The 20,476-nt window shown below is 40.9% G+C and overlaps 1 protein-coding gene across 1 annotated transcript; it reads left to right on the top strand.

Annotated features, from left to right (window-relative positions):
- The first annotated feature begins 748 nt into the window (after nt 1-748).
- Nucleotides 749-19,498, top strand: SLC9B2 (solute carrier family 9 member B2). The gene is made up of 13 exons (XM_058803196.1): nt 749-807; nt 1,722-1,870; nt 3,385-3,484; nt 4,645-4,828; nt 6,140-6,310; nt 8,972-9,114; nt 10,845-10,972; nt 11,869-12,044; nt 12,571-12,677; nt 13,799-13,948; nt 16,349-16,457; nt 16,634-16,770; nt 17,744-19,498. Exons 3-13 carry the CDS (start codon nt 3,395-3,397, stop codon nt 17,981-17,983), a joined length of 1,635 nt encoding a protein of 544 aa, XP_058659179.1. The 5' UTR covers nt 749-807; nt 1,722-1,870; nt 3,385-3,394; the 3' UTR covers nt 17,984-19,498.
- The last annotated feature ends 978 nt before the right edge of the window (nt 19,499-20,476 follow it).

Below are 20,476 nucleotides of genomic sequence, written 5' to 3'. Positions count from 1 at the left end.
GTGGCATTTGACTCTGCTTTCACATGGACTGTGAGTGCAGCTTGCAAATTTAGGGTTGAGAAAAAGAGAAGGTCTGAGACAACATCTCATTACCTCATGTGCACTTACAAATGGCGTGGATGAACTTGCTTTAAGAAGTCAAAATGCTGGGATGGGAACAACATAAATATGCAAGTTGTGTTTGTTTGGGGTGGTTTTGGGGATTGGTTGGTTGGGTGGGTTTTTTCTTTTAAATCTCCTCCCTGCCCCACTGCATTTTGTCTGTGTGCACCCAGAGCAGAATCAGCAGCAGCTCCTTACCCTTTCCTTGCACCTCATCTCCAACCTCTCCAGTGCTGAAGTCTGGGTTAAAGGACGGTGTATAGCTTCCCTATGCATCTTCCCACAGCCATGGGAAAGGCAGCACAGAAAGCCTTTTTCGTGTGTAGCAGATGCAGTGAATTTCATGGGGGACTGGCTACAAAAGAGACAAAAATCTTCTTCCTGGGTGCCCTGACGGCTACCAGAGCCTTGGATGGGCTCAGGACCGGTCCCATCGCTCTCGCCAACCTGACAGCTCGCACCATGGCCCGTCTGCTGCCGCCTTTCCCGCGGTGACCATTCAGCAAGGCCTGCGGGCAGCCCTTGGGGGCACCCCCAGCTGCAGCCGCTGGCCTGGCGGAGCTGTGGCGGTGGAGGAGGGCCTGTTGCGCCAGCAGCAGCGGGGGAGGAGGAGCCGGAGCCGAGCAGCGGGGCTGTCCCCGCTGAGGCCGCGCCGGCAGAGGCTGAGGGGAGCGGGTCCCTGGCTGAGGCCCCGCCGTGCCGCAGGTGAGTGCTGTGAGTGTTGTGCCCCCCGGTCTCGCTGCAGCCCATCCCTGCAGCAGGAGGGGTGAGCGGGGGTGCGAGCAGAGAGCGGGCTTGGCCGGCAGGACGCTGCTCTCGCGTCTACTTGGCGCCTTTTTGGAGATAATGATGGTTTGGGTGTTTTAATCGTTGTTTATTCTGAGGGTCGGTTGCTGCGGTGGGCTTTGCGGGATTTCGTGTGCATGGCTTTCTGTACCTGCTGTGTGCAAAGCAGAGCGCTGACAGTCACCGAGAGCTCATGCTGTAGGCGTGCATGTGCTGTCCCTGTCAATCAGCTCTCCCTCACTACCCATTCCAAAACAACTGGAACGAGCGGATCTAGTGCAAACCTTTCTGCTTTCCATACGAGAAAAGTGTATTTTACAGGGAGGTACTAAAATAGGTCTACTGCTGGCTGGTTTCCATGGGATAGGCCTTAACCCTGAGATATAAATTCCTCTCAATGATTTCTCAATCACTGATTTTTGTTGGCATAGAAGGTGGAATTGAAAAACCAAAGAAAAACCCCACCCCACAAAACACCCAAAATCTGTGAGCTTCCCAAAGACCCATGCTGGCATAAGTACAGTAACTACTCACTTTGGTCCTGTTGATCTAAAGGACAGTTCTTGGAGGTAGGTTCTTGATTCTGCCAACAGGGTGAAGACCTGCCACAAATCATATAAAGACAGCACTCTCAGATTCATCATTCACTCCCTGAAACCATTCCTGTTAAACAGAACATTCAATATCCCTGCTTAGTCCATCTTGTCTGTCCCACACGCTGCTGAGAACGGCACTTTCTGGAGCTGAAGCTGTGGCAAGGTGGATTTGCCCTTCTCAGAAGTTATAATTAATCAATTAACTCTTAGAAGTATTAATTATTTTTGTGTCAACAGCTATGTGACTGATCTGGGATGTTGCCTGTGCAGAGGTGGATGGAGACCAATATCCTTCTGTTCTTTGCTTGCACACAAACCAAGTGCAAAATTAAGTACAGAAAACCACCCTGGGAAAGTGGTTGGTGAAGGGAAGGAGAGAGGCACTGGTAGGTTGCTGGTATTTTCTGTTCCAGTCAGGAGGATTGGCATTTGTGGATTCCCAGTCCCAATGAAAGGATAAAAAAAAACTAAATCAAAAGTATCACCAATGTCATTAAAAATCCTAAAATCCTAAAGCCACAACTATTTGGTTCTGCAAGTATTAATTAAAAATACAGAAAAGTACTGAAAATTGAGTAAATAAGGACTTTAAATAGGAAAGAGGGAAAAAGCAAAACTATTAACTTATAACACACTGAAAGCGTTTGGCTATAGCTCTGTATTGTGCTGTGATTTAGTCATGCCTCAGGCCAGTTTCATATCAGAACAGCTCAAACAAAACCTCATAGGTGTTAGAATGGCCCTTTTCTTTATGGTATCCGCCCTTCCCAAATATCAAATATTTCCTTTTAATCTTGAGGCTTGATAATTGTGATAATCAGCTCTGACTTACTTCCAACTATCTAGCAAGGAAGGCATTTTTTGGCTCAGAAGTTCTGGCTTAACTTCACTGATGTTTTATATGGCCAGAGCAGTGTAAAAGACTTGAAAGAGATTTAGCTGATGGAGAATATGTGCCAACTTTTGATGTAAGGGAGAACACTATCAAGTCTTGCCTCCAGATATACTCCTGCCCCCCTTGATAACTCACACTTGTGAAACTACAGTAAATATATGCACCAAAAAATATCTGACATGCAAAACAGTGCACTGCCATATTTCTTGTTAGAATCTATGGGACAAGTAGTGGACCAGTTAGAGTTGAGCAAATACAATGGTAACTATCCACAAATGACTTGGATCTTACTTCTCCCTCTGAGAACTACCTCCATGGGCTATAATCAGTAAAAAAAGAGCCATGTTTAATCAGGCTGCAAGCTGTGAAAAGTCCTGATCTTTATTCAAACAGGCATCTTCACTTTCTTAGATACTCAGTCAATGTGTTTGTAACTAGTAGCATCTAGAGAAAACAGCTTGTTAAAATTGGTCTGAAAATCAACCTGGATCAGTCAAGCTTAAGTTAGGGGGGAAGTGTCCCCTCCTGAAGCCTTAGAAACCTCTTAGAGTTTTAGAAACTATAGTTGTTCTAACTTCATTAAATGGTCACTTGCACTGACATGTACACAGGATCCGTGACGCTTTCAGGACTAATGGTCCTGCTAAGTGGTACTGGCAGCAAATAACATTTAATATGTGCTGAAAGGAGGCACAGATGGAGAAAGATTACAGCTCATGTTTTAAGAAGAAATTAAGAGGTTAGCACAGATAATTGTGATTCTAAAACTCAGATTTTTTTTTTTTGGTGCTTGAATTTCTAAGCTTAATACAGTTATTCAGTTAGTTTCTGTCCTTTGCTCTTAGGTACAGCATACAGAGGGACACAAAAATCATTAAACTTGAAATTTTGTGGGCTGAGAGGATTTTTCTACATGGTCTGTGGGAAAAGACATCCCTGAGAAGTCATCCATTTGGAAAACTATTTGCTTCTCTGTAACTTTTCCCCGCTTATTTCTTTCTCTAGGTTTGCAACAATGGTAAGGGAAGATGTACATGACAGTGAAGATTCTGAACTATCAGTATGTGAGAGAAATGGCATGATTCCCATGCATGAGCAAAGTGAGGTAATTAACTAAGATCCCAAAATATTATTCTAGTCAGAGAGAACTCTCCTTTTTTCCCCTTTTTAAGAATAAAATTCTTAATCTAAAAGGCACTTAAAAGTAAGCATATAGTATTGAGTGTATCTCATATAGATGTCTGTATGGCACATCTTTATGCACATGGTGATCACAGAATCATGGGGTAAACAAGTCACTCCATTCTGAACGCTCATGAGATCTGTGTTCCAGTCATGACACTGAGTAAGGAAAAAAAAAATGCACAGAGAGAGAGAGAGGGAAGAAACAGAAAAATAATCAGAAATGTGGAACTACTACTGGAGAAGGGCCAAACCACATTATAAGCAGAATTCCATGTCTACAGTATGACAATATGCTGACATGAATAATCATACAGGAAGGCAGATGATTAACTTGTCAAAAATAATGTTAAAATTAAGTGAGACATATCCAAAAATGGTCAAAAAGTGCTTTGGTCATGAATATGGATAAGTAGATGTACCAGTATAAGAGAACAGGTTCAAGGGAATGACTCGCAGTTATAGTATTTCTCCATCTTTACTTTGACTTACCAGCCTGAGACTTCCAGCAATGGATCATGTGAGTAAAGCTTGTGCTGGCCAGTTGTGCTGTTTCTTTCATCTTTGTTTTGTTACTTTGGTTCAAGACTTTGCAACAGTAATTATTAAGGAGTTATAGTAAAAGTACCATCTCACTGGAATGATGCTAATCACTAATTCTATTGTGAAATCCAGTTTGGAAGCAGAACATTAACAAATTGTAGAAAATATTAATAAATGTTTAGTTGTGTACACAAGACAAGCTGAGCCTGGCTTGCTATTATTGCTTCTTCATCAAATATGCAAATATTATTACTGCACAGGTGCCATATCTGTTGGGACAGGAGCCCTGTCAGGTGCAGATAAAAAGGCAAATTTCCTGCAATTTCTCACATACAGTTCTTGGTGCAATGCAGAAAAACAAACACAGGGCCAAAATGCCAGAATTACATCAAAGCTGGGCATTCCTGTAGTGGTTGTTCAGTTAATGTGGTTGCCTGTAGCCAGTGTGGATCCAGTGCATCTCAGCAGACTTCAGGTGGTGCACACTACTTCAAATAAACACAGTGCCACTTCTGAGGGAGTCTCCTTGTTTGCCTTCAGGAGGAACCAACAGCAGGTGCCAAAGGTACTGATGGGAATGCACAAACAGAAGAAACTGCTCTCTTAGACCATTGCACTCAGCAACCTCCAGAGCCAACAGCAGAGTCTTCAATACCTGCAAGAACATGGAGGCAAATATTTGCTTGTCCTCCTCAGGGTTTACTGGCCCAAACAGTGACAAATGGTAGGTAAGAGACACAGCGTTCAATTGAAACGAGAAGTGGTGAAAGAAGTACTTGTTTCTCTGAATGGAATGATATCTGTCCACTGTCCTTGAAAATAATGAATGGAAATAGCTGTGTTTTACTTATCACACCATTGTTTGAATGTTTGAGCCAGAGGGGAAAAAAAAGATGAAACAAATGTTTGAATGTACAGTTTTTGTTTCTCCAGTCTCATATGTTTACTATGGTAGGTATATTTTGCACTGCAAACTATTTTTATCAAAAGAAAGACCTCCTAATTTTTGTCTTGATAGTTTGTCCTTAGTACTACAGGCTTGCAAAGGCAAACTGATCTATTTTATTTACAATTTGTACTAAACTGAAAACTCCCAAAAGAGATGCCTGGCTAGCTAATTATTTGAGATTTTTCCTAACAAAAGACATTTCATGTGTCCTTGATTGCTTCCACAGCCACTTGGAATTCTTAAGCTTTTATGTTTGGAAATCTATTGGTCTTACTTTGCCCCCTGTCATTCTCAAGTAAGATTAAGAAAACTCAAATTTGAAAATGCAGGACATTTATTCAACACATTTTTTTCTTCTCCTTCAGTCTCCTGTTTTATATGTCTGCATGCCTGTTCTCGTTGGGCAACTGTTGGAACAGATTTGTGAACCTTGAAAGAGCATAATGTTTTCACTTATCTTATAATATTTTCACACACTGTTCTCATAATATTTTTCAGGATTTTTCCCCCTCTGTATTATTCTGGTTTGATTGCTGTATCAAGGAAAGTATTTTACTCCAGAGGTCCAGAGACATGACCCTCTTCACAATTTTTTTCCCAGGGATAACAATGTATTGCACAAACACATTGAGCCAAAAAATTATTCTTCAGTTATTTTAAAAATTAGACTGGAGCTGCATTCATCAGCTTGAAGATACAGCCAGGCTGTTCAACAGTAGATTTTACTGTGGTTCTGAAGTAGCTGAAGGAAGATAAGCAAATGCAAGATAAGTTAGTGAAAGTCTTTGCTTCAAGTTTGGAACCTGTGAAGTGCTTTTCACAGCAGACAAAGGCTCACTAAATTTATTTATTGGTGTTCATGTTACCAATTTTAAAATATTTTAGCATCTGTAAAATCAGAACATCAGTTTGGGCACCATCAAAGATTACCTGCATTGTTATGATTAAATTAATTTTTAAGGTAAATAATTTCATTTCTAAAAATCATGGCTAACGTTTTTCTTTAATAGCCAAACAAATGTGACCTAACAGCAAATTTGTTGCTAAGAGATTATTAACTGTTAATTATTTTTTGTTTTGTTCCAGTTGCATTTGTGGTTCTGGTTTGGGCTGTGGTTTGGTCCATTACTGGGGCTGAGTGTCTCCCAGGTGGAAATCTCTTCGGAATTCTGTTTCTTTACTTCTTTGCTGTCATCGGAGGTAAAATTTTTGGATTCATTAAGATAGGAACACTACCCCCTCTCCCTGCTCTTCTGGGTAAGAGATCCTTCCTTCTTCCTGCATATTTTGTGTTGTCAAGTAGTATCTGTATGGGTAGATGTGTTTGGATTGGGAACAAATAAACTGTGTCCCATTGAAAATCTGTAGCTTTTCCAAATGACTTTTTCTGGTCCTCTCTGAAAAGGTGCAAAATTCCCCAGACTGGAATTGAAATTAGTCAAGGCTCTCTTCTTAATTCTTTGTGGGTGAGAGAACTGTTTGCCTACAGACTCAGTTTATCGTCCTTCAGACCATTCTGTCACAGTTACTTAAAATTTGGGATTAATAATACCAAACAAGAATCTTAATCCAGACGTCATTTTACAGTAATCTCTTTGCAAAATTATTGCTGAGCCATTTCTTTAGTATCTCACACAATGAAAATGTTTTCCAAATAAAACATTACAGCAATTCCCTGCTACTGGTGGTACAAAGGATTTCTTTCTTCTCCTTCCTTTATCTCAAGATAATTGAAACCTAAGAAAATAAATTCGCAACAAGGAATAATTCTTCTGCAGAGTTATACTGATTCAATCATAAGGTTTTTTCCACATCAACATCCTATTTTATCTTACATAGAACTGCAAAATAGAAGTGGGAGATTAAAATAATGTTAATGCTGACATCTTTAGAATCTTTTCCGGTTTCTTTCCTAGAGGAGGTTTTATCCTCTTAGATGAGTACAATATTTTGAAGTGCTATGATGTCAGTGGAGCTGGAAATGAAGCTCTAGGTTCTTCTCCCCAGCTGTATGCTGTCCCTTTGCTGTGTTTAGTTTATAAATGAGTAAAGCTGCTGACAGACAGTAAAACTGCTTGGCAGGGTGGGCCAGGTGTGGCTCTGTAGCCTGCAGGGCTGGTGCTGTGCCTCACACTGGAGCTCCTCACACAGCTCTGTCCAGGCAGCTGTGCACTCTTGTGCTGTTTGGTTTCACCAGAGGAAAGAAATTCAAATGAGAGGGAGGGAGGTTTTGCATATGGCATGCATGTATGAACATGGAATGTCACATGCAGGGAGTCTGCCCATTCTAAGTAAGCACACCTCTTAAACAAATAAAAGTATTTCTGACCATTTGGGTTCTGCTTGCTTGGGAGTTTTTTAATTACATCTCTATCTGAAAGTTATGAGTTGAGCATGAAACTGCTTGTCAGACAGGTAATACTGGGCAGCAGAAACTTCTGCATGACAGCACATGTCTCTTGGGTTGTTTAGGACAGAGTTCATTGTTCACATCCCTGGTCTTTGATGAAAACTGGAGAAATGTATGGCTCAGAAGACAAGACAGACAATGTCTGTGAATATTCTGTTTTTACATTAAGAATTCAAACCATGTGCTCTTACCTGCCTACAACCCACTTTTGCTAGGTCCAGTAGAGTGTAAGGTGGCTGGCTGAGCACTTAAGCACCTTATTGTGAGTGTCTCTCAGGAAAAAAGGAATGAAATTGGTACTGAAACAACCACATAATAAATTTTAGGTGCATGTTGCAGAGAGGTTTCTGCAACAGGAACCGTGAAGCAAATCAATTAAGATATCCTTTGGGGTGGAGATTTTTGCTTTGTTAAGTAGATTCCCAGATCAGGGTAGCCTCAGTGACTTGGACCTCGTGTAAATGTTGCAAACAGCATGTGATCACAGTGCCAGCCTCATATAATTGTCATGGGGTACCACAGATTAATTATGACACTGTTCTTTTTCTGAGATGTGGTGGAAAGAACAATGTCTGAAAGTTTACTGTCCCAGGACAAATCAAGTTTACAGTCAAGGCTCACACTGAGCTGGGACCAACCTGAGCACAGCGATTTGTTTACTTTCTGGGGTTTTTTAGTTTCCTGTTTCTAAACATGACTAATATAAAATTATGCTACAAAAATGTATCTTTGAGTCATCAGGACTCACAATGAATCCTCTGTAGATCCGTATTTGAGGTCAACTTTTCCAGTACTTTTCCATATGCTTCCAGAGCTGTGGCTTCAATAGCTTTGCAGGAAGTCTCTGCTTTGACAGTTTTACTAATATTTGTAAAATGCTGTGTCTTGCAAGTAGCTCAAATAGAGGATAAAACAAAGTTTATGATTTCCTTTCCCTTTTTTGTCCCCTCTTTGTGTAAGAGTTTCATTGCCAGAGCCCTTGAAAATGTTTAAATTAGTCCATGATGAGCTGGTTTACATTATATTTCCTAGTGAATGCAGAATAATGGTTCCTGTGTTACCTGCATTTCTTACACATAAGAGGATTTTTAACAATTCCCAACTTCTGAGATAAATACACGATATTAGATGATCTTCCTATTTTTGTATTAAAATAAGCTAACAAGAAAAAAATCTCTAAGAATGCAGAGGTGTCTTTGCTTATGCTAAGTATGACCTGTACCTTGTAAACAAAGCTGAGTTCTTTTGACTCAGACTAAAGCTGTGTATCAGCTGATTTATTAATTGATAAATCAGCTGGGTTCTGAGGCCACTTTCGCTGCTTTAAATGTGTTTATCTCTTCTCATGCCTCATGTCTGATTGTTAAAACATGGCTAATCATTTGGAATATAAATTTTTTTTTCTCATATAATAACATGATATGGTTATCTGTTTTTAAGAGTGCTATACAGGCTTTTCTTGTGCAATAAAAAATCATTTGACAGGAGCTTATTTGTTTTGACTTAAGGCATGCTACTTGCTGGTTTCCTAATCCGAAATACCCCGTTCATCAGTGACTTTGTCCAGATAAACCTACGCTGGTCTGCAGCACTGAGAAACATCGCTCTTTCCATTATTTTGACCCGAGCAGGACTCGGCCTGGATCCAAAGGTATGGCACCAGCCATTTGTGTGTGGCAGACTATACAACAGCAATCAAAAAAACCTAAATAATTGATTCCATTAAAAATATTGAACTGCTCGGTCTTGGAGCATCTGCAAATTAGATCATTACAGAAAGCATAATTTCTGTTGTATAATTATATGATAATATTGGCAGTTGAATTTGTACATTAGGCAAGCAATAAAAAAAAACTGAAGAAAAAAAAATTATTATTATTTTTATTTCCTGAATTTTGTGAGTGGAACCTATGGAAGATGTGTGCACTGTCATGGTCTGTCAGGAGGAGTTTATACATTCCCTGACCAACTCCCTGTTAGTTTATACTGAAAATTTGAAGCAATGCAAGGGATCCCCAGTCCTTGAAAGAGAATGTTTTTGAAATCTCAGCCAACCAAAAAAGTGTAAACCCTGTGCAACTTTTTAAACTTTTTCTTTTTTTAATCATGGCCATTTTAATGCAAATATGTCAATTGCAAAGATGAATCCGGCTGCACTACTGAAACAATGATTCTCATCACTATGAAGCCCGTAGCAGTCCTGTGAACAAAAAACAGTCTCTGCACCCTGAGAAACATGATACTTCATAAATTGATGAAGGCAAGGTTTTGCTTATTCAGAATGGGCTGGCTGAAATAAAGCTGTACCCTACTGGCCCCTCCCTGTTGAAGGAACCACTCAGAGTTTATATAAACTTAGATAAAGTTTGGGTAGTTTAGAACATCTAAATTCATTTCTCTTAACCAAGAAAACCTACAGAGTTGCCAATGCTACAGTTATTTAGGAAAATAAGGTTTTGTCAATATTGAAAAATACCTGTTTTCCTTTATTATCATCATCCTCTTTTCCAAAACATTGAGGCTTGTATGAGCATGAACTGTGTGGTGTTAGACACAGCTTGGATGTCCAATTCTGTGAGACTGCATTTTTTTCTATTCATAACAACTTTTTTTTGCTGAGGGAACTTCATTTTTGACTCCTTTTTCTTCCATGTGGTAAGAAAACCATTGCTTGGACTCTGTGTGTGGCAATGCTTTGATGCAGTTACAATTGTTCCTTGTGTAATTGAAACTCTGAAGACATAGAAGTCAGTTTCTCTTAGTCCTGATTATGCTGGGATAAACTGGTCTGGTAAAAAGTGGAACTCACTGATTATACTTTCTTTTTTTTTTTTTAATTTCATGTCAAAATTGGGGACCTACGTGTGACTGTTTGTGACTATTAAAGACAGCTCTTTATTAGAAGCAAATATGCCAGTTTAGAAAAATTTTTTAAAAGTTGCTGAGCCAAAAGAAGCCTAATCTCTGAATATCAAGTGAGAGACAGCTGAAAGATGCTTGGCTCCTTTTGCAAAGTTGATGTAGGTCTATAACTTTTCATGATTTGTTCATAGATTTTGGGGCAATTTTGGGGGCTGCTCATGCAACTTCTGGGATTATAGTAAAATATTTTGTGGATGGAGCAAATGAAAAGAAGCCAAACAGAATTTTCTGTTACTCCTTCCTGTGACATTCAGGCACCTTATCAAACCTAGATTCACTGCCACACTTGTAATTTTATATCCAAATCTGGTTGGGCTTGGGCTTATCTCTCGTTTAGGCCATGTCATGTCCTATAGTGCAGCTCAGACAGGATTCTTTAACAAGCCATATCAGATTGTAAATGTTTTTCCTCTCTGTAAAGCCAAGGCTTCTGACACTGTTGTGCCTGTATGATTGCAGGCTCTTAAGAAGCTCAAAGCTGTCTGTTTACGGCTTGCTTTCGGACCGTGCCTCTCAGAAACAGGCACAGCTGCTGTCCTTGCCTACTTGTTCCTGCATTTGCCATGGCAATGGGGATTTATATTAGGGTAATGTACTGCCTTTTCTCCTCTATGACAAAAGTGCTGGTTTCCAGGCTGCAGCTCAGTGATCTAACTGTGGTTAGTTCTCTGTGACAAGCAGAGACCTCAGTTCAGTGCCATTTGGGAAGCTGTACTCAGCCCCTCTGGTTTTACCCTTTGTGTCTGGCTGTGTGGCTTATTTAAAGGTCATATTTTCAGGCTGCAGAGGAGTACTTGCATCTTTACTTTCCTGTGTTTGTGACCTGAGCACTTGAAGAAAGAAGGATGGTGCAATCCCTGAGTCTTGAACCACAACAAAGGGGGCTTTTAGGGACAGCAAATTATACCACAGTTTGGACAATCTTCATACTGGAATTCAGAACTTCCATACAGAGAGATACACATAGGACAGCCTTCCTGTCACAAATCAAGGACAAGGATGTGGCATAGTACATTCTAGAGTAACATCCTTGAAGAGAAGACCTTTTCCATCTAGTCCTATCTAAATTGGTGGACTTGGGCCAGACCCATACACTAGCACAAGATGGGTGAACTCCTCCTCTGACACGTGCTGAATTTTATGAGAAGGAACTGGGCTGCTGAGTCATAAGTACGTCTAGACCAGGTTTCCAAATGGGACAATCCAGGTGTCTGTCAGGGAGCATAACTGGCCTGCAGTGGAAACTCCAGTTTTAGCCTGTGGAGCCTTTTGCTTCTAATGTTACTGAGTTGGGCAGAAAGTAAGAGCTGATTGGAGATCTGCACAGAAATATCCCTGCGTGTAATTAGAGGGGAAAGGTTAGGAAAATGCTTTAGAAAAAGGTCTACTTATTTATACTTCAAAAGAATTAAGGTCAGAACATTTTGAAGTTTTTTTTAGTTCAGTGCTTTCTTTTTGAGATACTGAACCTGTGTATTTTCAGTTTTGTTCTAGGTGCAGTCTCCCCTGCTGTGGTGGTTCCCTCCATGCTGATTTTACAAGCTGGGGGATATGGGGTGGAGAAAGGTGTCCCAACTTTGCTAATGGCAGCTGGCAGCATCGATGACATTCTGGCTATCACAGGCTTCAACACTTGCCTTGGCATGGCTTTCTCTTCTGGTATGCTGGTTAATCTGTACATAATGAAATGCAGAACAGTGATGTTTTGGAGAATGTGTGCTCTGTTATGGCTGACTGGTTTAATGGCATCTTATTATAAAAGTCATGTATAGCCTTAAATACTGAGATGGAAATTACCCATGTTCAAAAGTTGGTGTAGCATGGTCAGCTCTGAGTTGTGGGTCACAACAACTTTTAGAGAACATTTTTCCTGGAGTGCTCCCTTACCTGCCAAGTCTGGGCTCTGCATGCCCAACATGATGCTTTGAAATTTCACTGGGTTTGGCAGTGTTTTTACGATGCCTCTTTCTGTGACTTCTCTTGCACACTTTCTTGGCATGAGCTTTCAGAGAAAGAAAGTTGCACCATCCAGTTCTTTCAGGCCCATAGGTTCCCTCCTGAACTCCTTTGCCCCAAGTAATTTAAAGCAGACACTGTCCTGGAATCACCTCATAGGTCTGGAGAGCATGGTTTGAGTGAAGCTCTGTGAATGGCTTACTGAATGTGTTCTCCTTTTGCAAAATAGGTTCTACTCTGTACAATGTGCTCCGTGGAGTGCTGGAGGTCACTGTTGGAATAGCAGCTGGGGGAATTCTGGGAATGTTTATTCGATATTTCCCAAGCCATGATCAGGTAAAAACCTAGTTTAAGAAAGTTTACAATCAAGTGATTCTTTGCTAAGGGATTATTTTCTTTAGTTAGTAATTTCCAACTTCCTGTGAAGCTGGTTTTGGGGAAAGCTTTTTACAGTGCTAGCAGCTTCCAGATTGCAAACCTATCAAGTGAGGATGTGTTTTAAAGGTGATTATTTATTTACTGCATCAGTTATAATGTATGATCTCATAGTCCCCCCAGCTCACCATCCTGCTCTCATTGAAGGTAGTGGAAATGGAGGAAGGGTCTGATACCCATTTCAGACAGTAAAATAATAATTTATTAGATTGATGCAAGACACATGTACTTCTTTAAGATGTATCCAGTAGGCCTAAGATTTAAAATTAACAAAGCAGATGTATTAGAGGTTTTAAGTGATTGAACATATCGTATTAATTACAATGTGTTACTTTCTATTAAAATTACATCTATAGAAAGTGTTAGATGAATTTTCTGTTGAGGGGTAATTAAGTGAACAGAAAATTGTGGAAGAATGTAGATACACTCTGGACTACCAAAATCGATATTCAGAGCATCTGTTGCCCTCAGTGGCATCAAATTTGTTATTAAATAATGTAAGAAGTGTGATACAAGAGCTAAAGAGTTAGATAGAAATGAGGAACAATGGCAGATAACTGTCTGCTGTGAGACTGAATGAAATAAAACTAAATTATTCCTGGCAAATGTTTGACTTGTCCTTAAAAACATCTGGTGGCAAAGATTTCACCTTTCCTTGGATAAACTGTTGTAATACTTGACCACACAGGTAGAAAATCCTGCTATCACAGAGCTGAGGCAGAGCTGCTGGAACAGAGCATCATGTTCCTTGCGATAAAAATAGCCTATTGGCAATAAAAATTTGGGTGGGCAGAGGGAAAAAAAATTATGTTTTCAAAATTTGTATTCTTAGGAATTAATGTCTGAAAAAAGTCCTCAATGAACTGAGCAGTTCAATTCTCACTGGGAAGCTTTGATTCCTTCAGAATTATTAATTTTTGATTTTCTTTTCAAGTTCTTACTTTCAAAATTAAGAGGAGTAACTTTTTTCCCCGTTTCTGAAAGAAATTCACTTTTTTGTTTGTCTCTTTTCTTGGCTGCAGGCATCTTTGGCATGGAAGAGATCGTATTTTATACTTGGATTGTCCATGTTTGCTGTTTTTGGCAGCATCTACTTCGGCTTCCCTGGATCAGGAGGGCTTTGCACATTAGTCTTAGCTTTTGTTGCAGGTGTGGGATGGTCTGATGAAAAGGTGAATGTTTACATAAGAAGCATACCATATCCAAAGTCTGATGAATGTACAGCCTGACAGGAGCTTGAATTTCTGTCTGGAGTGGTAATGGTATATTTCTGAAGCATTAGAGGGTGTACAGATTTAAAAAACAAACAAACAAGCAACAAATCCCCAAAACCCCACCAAACCAAGCAGCACATTGTACATTTTTTTGGAAGTGTTTAGCATTTCCTGTGACAGAGAGTGACCATGTGTGTCAGTAGAGCAATGTGTATGCCAACACAGAGCCTGGTGTACTGATTGGGAAATGCTCAGCTTTTCTTAGACATCTTAAGCCATATGAAGGAGACTTAGGCACTTGACAGTAGCAGTCCAGAGCCTCAATTCCCAGCTCTGGGAGTGTCTGTACACAGTCAGTTTATGGTTAAGTTTACAAATGAGTGTCCAAGATGCAGTTGTGTACATGGCCTGAATACCCTGAGGGTTTGTTCCCTGTGATTTGGAGGAGGTGAAATGAAAAGCAGTGATTAACTATCCTCTCTCATCTTTCCCAAATATCAGCCAGTGTAATTTGGATAACTTAGAGAGCAGGGTGCACACAATAAATGATGATGTAAGGCCATACAAAAACCATACAAAAGACTGCTTTTTAGTCACTTTCTCTTGGGCCTAGCCTACTTCATGTTACTGCTGCTGCCCCACTGCCTTTCTGTACCCTGCTATGTCTGACTGCCTCTTTTGCTTGATCCCACCTACTTTGTTTTGAGGGCATCTTTCTCTCCACAGCTATAGCTGTGTGACATTCAGTAGAAGGAGGGGAAGAAAAAGGAAAGGGGGTTAGATATAGTAGAGTCCATGTTATTATCCCCATTTTGACCCTGACTTTACAAAGATACCAAGGTTTGTTATAACAATGAAAAGGAACTAAGATTGTCCAATTTTAAAGGATGAAAAGCTCTTCTTGGGACTTAACTAGTTAAGGACATTACAACTGATATAGCTCTCTACTGAAAAGCTTTTAAACCATTATAGGAGGAAGAACCTTAAAAGAGTATATGCAGTCTGTAACGGCTTAGTTCTTTTAATCTGTGAATGAAGCTTCATGGCCTTAAGTATATTGATGTCAAATGCCTTAGCTCTTTTTTTCTCCGATAGAGATAGAGGTTTGTGTACTCAATATATTACTGAGGTTTTCCTGCTGAACTTCTCAAAGGCCACTGTCTCCCACTGTCCACGGTGGAAGACACTTGACAAACACTGTCTACAGAGAACAGTGAACATTGGACCTATTCCTGGGACAGTCAAATGGGCAGTAAATAGGCTGAAATCCCTAAAGAGGGGATTTCTGGGGGCTCATTTTTATTTTTTAAATTTAATTTTATTTTGCCAGAACTGAAAAGGGTAAAATAACAAGGGGAAATGAGGCCAAAAATGTGTGTGTATATATATATATATATATATATATATGTATATATATATATACACACACACACATATATATATTTCCACCTCATTTTCTTTATGGTTACAGAAGTTCTTGTGTTACTGTAACCTACCATTCCTTGGCAGAAGAGCAAGAGGTGTTGCAGGATCAGTCCCAAAGAGAATACCAAGGATGGGACATGTCTAGGCCCTGGATTGATTATTAAGTGACAGAGCACTGCACTTACATTTTCCACACACTCCTGCCTGAAGGTTCATTTGCTATTGTAGAACCCACTTAATGAAAAGACAAGTGCTATTTGATATACTATGTGTACCTTGTCATGTAAGTGGAAGATTCCTGTTTACCCTGGCAGCAGTTGTTTTAGGAAAATTGTGTAAAGTTCAAACGTGAGGAGAAAAGATGGTTTTGCTTTGATACACTCTGTTGCAGTGGAAAGTTCAGCACTTGTTCCTGTTATGTGATTTCAGACTTGCTCAGGCTGACTTTGCTCCTGCTGACATGGAGAGAGGCCTCTGACTGAGTGTAGCATGAACAGAGGTCGTGACTGAAACTTGGGACAGTCAGACTCTGCTCAGCTACAAATGGAAGAACATGTTTAGGCATGCAGTTCCCAAAGGCTCAGAAACTTCATGGCAAAGCTGTTGAAATGACATCTTTCTAAATACTGAAAATCAACAATGCTCTATTTTCTTCCTCTTGTCTGCAAACTGCTCTGTTACTGTTCAAACACCAGTGCTTTTTATTTCTCCTCTCAAGACATCAAACATTTATTTACTAGGACAGCCAGACTCAGTCTGACCTTCAAAAGCTGTGCAACTGATTTTGAATGTTTTAGTATTAGTTCAAAGAAAGAGGAGCAATTCTGGACAATCTTTATGAAACATTTTCACTTTGTCCTATGATTACTTAACTGTTGTGTCTGCTTGGCCATCTTTTTGTGAATTTACAGATTTGTTTTGTTTTTATTGCAGAGAGAAATAGAAAAAATTGTGGCAGTTGCATGGAATATCTTTCAGCCTTTTCTTTTTGGTTTAATTGGAGCAGAAGTATCCATTACATCTCTTAGGCCTGAAACTGTTGGTAAGATCATTCACAAATTATTATCATTCATTCATTTTCCAGCTTTCATTACTGGCTTTGAAAGAATCGCTGTAAAGAAATCTAAAACAAAGAAGATTATGGCTGACCCCCCAAAAAAATCAAAAAGTCAGAAGCACCTATGCACAAAAGCACTGAGAAGTGTTTGTCTGTTGCAGGGCTCTGTGTTGCTATATTAGGCATCGCCCTAGTTGTGCGAATCATAGCAACGTTCCTGATGGTGTCCTTTGCTGGGTTTAATTTCAAGGAGAAGGTATTTGTCTCACTGGCATGGATTCCCAAAGCCACTGTCCAGGTAAACAATCCAACATCACTTTCATTCCAGGCTAAATCTATTTTCTTTAGCAAAGCTCCCTAACTAGTGCAGCAGTAAGCGGGAAAAGGTTCAGGCTCAATGACAACTGAATGTAGAATATTGACTGTTCATACTCTAAAACACTCTAACTGCTTAAAAAGTGTGTGGAGAACCTTCTATGTGCAAGTGTTTTGCTTGCATCCTGGGCTTACTCTTTAGAATGACAGTGAATTGTATATATACCACAGGAAATGTAACCACTTTTCAGCCACTGCTGATTATTGTGCCTTCACATACAGATTGTGAGAACTCTCAAAGGTAAAAGCATTTCCCTCTTACACATGAAGTATCTGCAAGGACAGTCACATCCAAACTCAGAATGGGTTTCAGTTTGTGATTATTTTGGTAAGGAGTAGTCTGAGAGCCATATTAACAGAGATGCCTCTGGCTGGCTACATTCCTGCTCCTTTATTTCAGTGATTGTCATGTCATTTGGACTTTGCCTCAATAGCATGATTACTTGCAAACAAAAGTTAATAACCAAAACAGGCAAGGCTTATTACATGATCAGTGATATAAATTTTCAGAAGCTTCCACTAGTTGACTATTGTCAGGATACATTCTCCAAGTGAGGCATTTTCACAACTGCAATACACAGTATACTGGCCTATTTCATTAATCACACATTCCCAAGAAATGTGGATGAAATGGCAGCTAAGCAATGTTCTTCACAGGAGGAAGCCACACAGATAAACTCATTAGCTTAGGAAATTCCAAGCATAGTCAAGTGAAAATTGTCCTCATAGGTGTAATACAATGCTTGCTTCACTATGTACAGCCTAAAAACAGGTTGAATGTATTAAAAATGTCAAATTTCTGTGGAATGTTGACTAATGATTGATAGGTTTGCTTTTTTCCTTGTTCAGTGCTAAAGATTACTTTCTCCATCTCAGCAGTGTTTTCTTCCCTGCAGGCTGCAATAGGTTCTCTTGCCCTGGATACAGCAAGACAACATCAAGATGAGCAAAAGGAAAAGTATGGAATGGATGTGCTGACAGTAGCTTTCTTGGCTATCTTGATCACTGCTCCAATTGGAGCCCTGGTTATCGGCTTGGCAGGGCCCAGACTTCTGCAGAAGGCTCAGACAAAGAGCAAGGAGGATGAGGAAGGTGCAGAGGTTGGAGAAGAGGCAGAGGCCTGTGAACCTTCGTAAGACAGACAACTGCAGCAGTCTGGTCCTTCAACCCTGACACTTCTGCTGTGTAAAGGTGGCATGTCTGATCTTGCTGGAGGAACCTAAAACTATCAGTCACCCCTGCTATTTTTAAAGCAGCCCTGGTGGAGTTCTATAAAATATTTTTATGTGAAGATGGTGCCTTGAGATGAAATAGCTGAACATACAGTGAATAAGATGACCTGGCAGTGAGTCACTGAGAAGTTAGCAGTCAAGACTTACTTGAAATGTGTGGGTGGTGAGGCCAAGGAGAGGGTCAGAATTGTTGAGGTGTGGAGTGGAGTCATGAGGTAGAATATAAGCCAAAAAAAATGGAGACTAATGCGAATAACTTCTTGGTGGTTGAAACTGGGCTGTGAGATGACAAGTTATACAACTCAAAGAAAGCAACTTCAAAGTAAGTGGTTGTTGATACATAGTGAACAAGTCCTCCATCAGTTAGTTAGTGATTGGTGATTGATCAGTTGGTGATTCCCTCTCCTTCCTCAGTTGTGTTCCAAAACTTGCCTTTCCCTATTGCTGTTCTTCCTCACAGCTGATGCACTCTTTTGTGCCTTCAAGGACTGTCAGCTCTGGTCATACAGCAACTGGTACTTAACATGCTCAAAGAGACAGTTGGGGCCATCATAGACTGGTAATAAAGATGTTGGTGCCAGCAGAAAAAAGGACAGAGCCTGAAAATGAGATGAGGGTTGTGGGATGGCTTAAGGACTGGGGGAGGGTTGTACGGGATTGGGATGGCTGCTTCTTCACCTGTGTGCCTCAGCCTTCACACAACATGATGTCAAGAGAGAGATGCTGTTCTACAGCCAGGAGTAACCTCTGTTGATCAAAATCCTACTCTTGCCTTTCAGGTTTGGTATCACTTGACAGATACCAGCAAATCTGTCTGGCTCCAAGGAAGTTGTTGGTAACTCCATTCTGAGGCACAGGGTCAGTACAGCATCCCTCAAAAACTGGAAGTTACTGTGTTATTTTTTGGAAAGGCTATTAGATTGTGCCTGTAACTGAGGTGGGCAATACTGTCCTGCAGATTGCTCCACTACGGTTCACTGAACTCATTTTACTGCATCCTGTGTAGAATACATTTGATGGTGTCCAGGTTTTGGCATTAGTAAGAACAAATAATTTCTATTTTAGCTTTTAAATTTTTAATATGCAAAACAAAAAAAAAAGTACAAAAATACTTTTAACTACTTAAATACTTCTAATGTTGACACCGTACTATTTGCGGATAAGCTCTATATGTAGCCATACAGATGAGCTGTGTATGTAGCTGTACATGCATGCCTTTGTATGAGCCTTACTCTCTAACCAAAAAGAAAGCTTCCTGAGAAATACTTCAGTTTCATAGCCTGCAGTTCCAGCACAATGATAAAAATGTCAGGAAACTTATCTGTTAAGTTTTCCCCTAACAGTTATCAAGTACATTATATTTCTCTTAACTGTGCACACTGCTGTTCTCTCTGCTTCCTTGGGAATGTACCATCTTCAGTTCAGTTCAAGTTTGTCTCCTGACCTGAAAGGAAGATGCTTTCAAACTGCACCTGATGGGTTTGAACTGGAGCAATGGTTAAGGGTGCTGTACTTGGTCTTTATTGTGACATACCTGGCCTTCTGTGCCTGTTCTGACTACTTCACGTGCACTTCTGGTCCTGGCCCAGTCCTGTTCAATATCTTTACTGATGATCTGGATAAGGGGATTGAGTGCACTCCCAGCAAATTCGTGGACAACACAAAGTTGGGTGGCATTGTTGATCTGCTGGAGGGCAGGAAGTCTCTGCAGGGGATCTGGACTGGCTGGATCAATGAGCTGAGACCAGCAGAATGAGGTTCAACAAGGCCAAGTGCTGAGTCCTGCCCTTGGGTGACAGCAGCCCCAGGCAGTGCCACAGGCAGGGACAGAGTGCCTGGGGAGCTGCCCAGTGGAAAAGGACCCGGGGGTGCTGGTGGCAGCAGCTGAACATGGGCCAGGGTGTGCCCAGGGTGTGCCCAGGGTGTGCCCAGGGGACCAAGAGGGCCAAGGGCATCCTGGCCTGTGTCAGCAGTGGTGTGGCCAGCAGGAGCAGTGACTGTCCCCCTGTACTGGGCACTGGTGAGGCCACAGCCCAAGAGCTGTGTCCAGTTCTGGGCCCCTCACCGCAAGGACATTGAGGTGCTGGAGCGTGTCCAGAGAAGGGCAGTGGAGCTGGGGAAGGGTCTGGAGCACAGGTCCTGTGAGGAGTGTCTGAGGAAGCTGGGGGTGTTTAGCCTGGAGGAGAGGCAGCTCAGGGGGCACCTGACTGCTCTGCAGTGCCCTGACAGGAGGGGGTAGCCGGGGGGGGCCGGACTCTTCTGGCATGCTGCCAGTGACAGGATGAGATGAAGAGTCTAAGCTTTACTAGGGAAGTTTTAAGTTGGACATTAGGAGGAATTTCTTCACAGAAGAGGTTGTTAAACAGTGGAATGGTCTGCCCAGGAAGGTGGAATCAT

The sequence above is a fragment of the Ammospiza caudacuta genome, chromosome 4 (assembly GCF_027887145.1).
Source record: "Ammospiza caudacuta isolate bAmmCau1 chromosome 4, bAmmCau1.pri, whole genome shotgun sequence".
In the NCBI taxonomy this organism is placed as follows: Eukaryota; Metazoa; Chordata; class Aves; order Passeriformes; family Passerellidae; genus Ammospiza; species Ammospiza caudacuta.
Note: the sequence above shows the minus strand (reverse complement) of the source record. Positions and strands in the feature narration are given on the sequence as shown.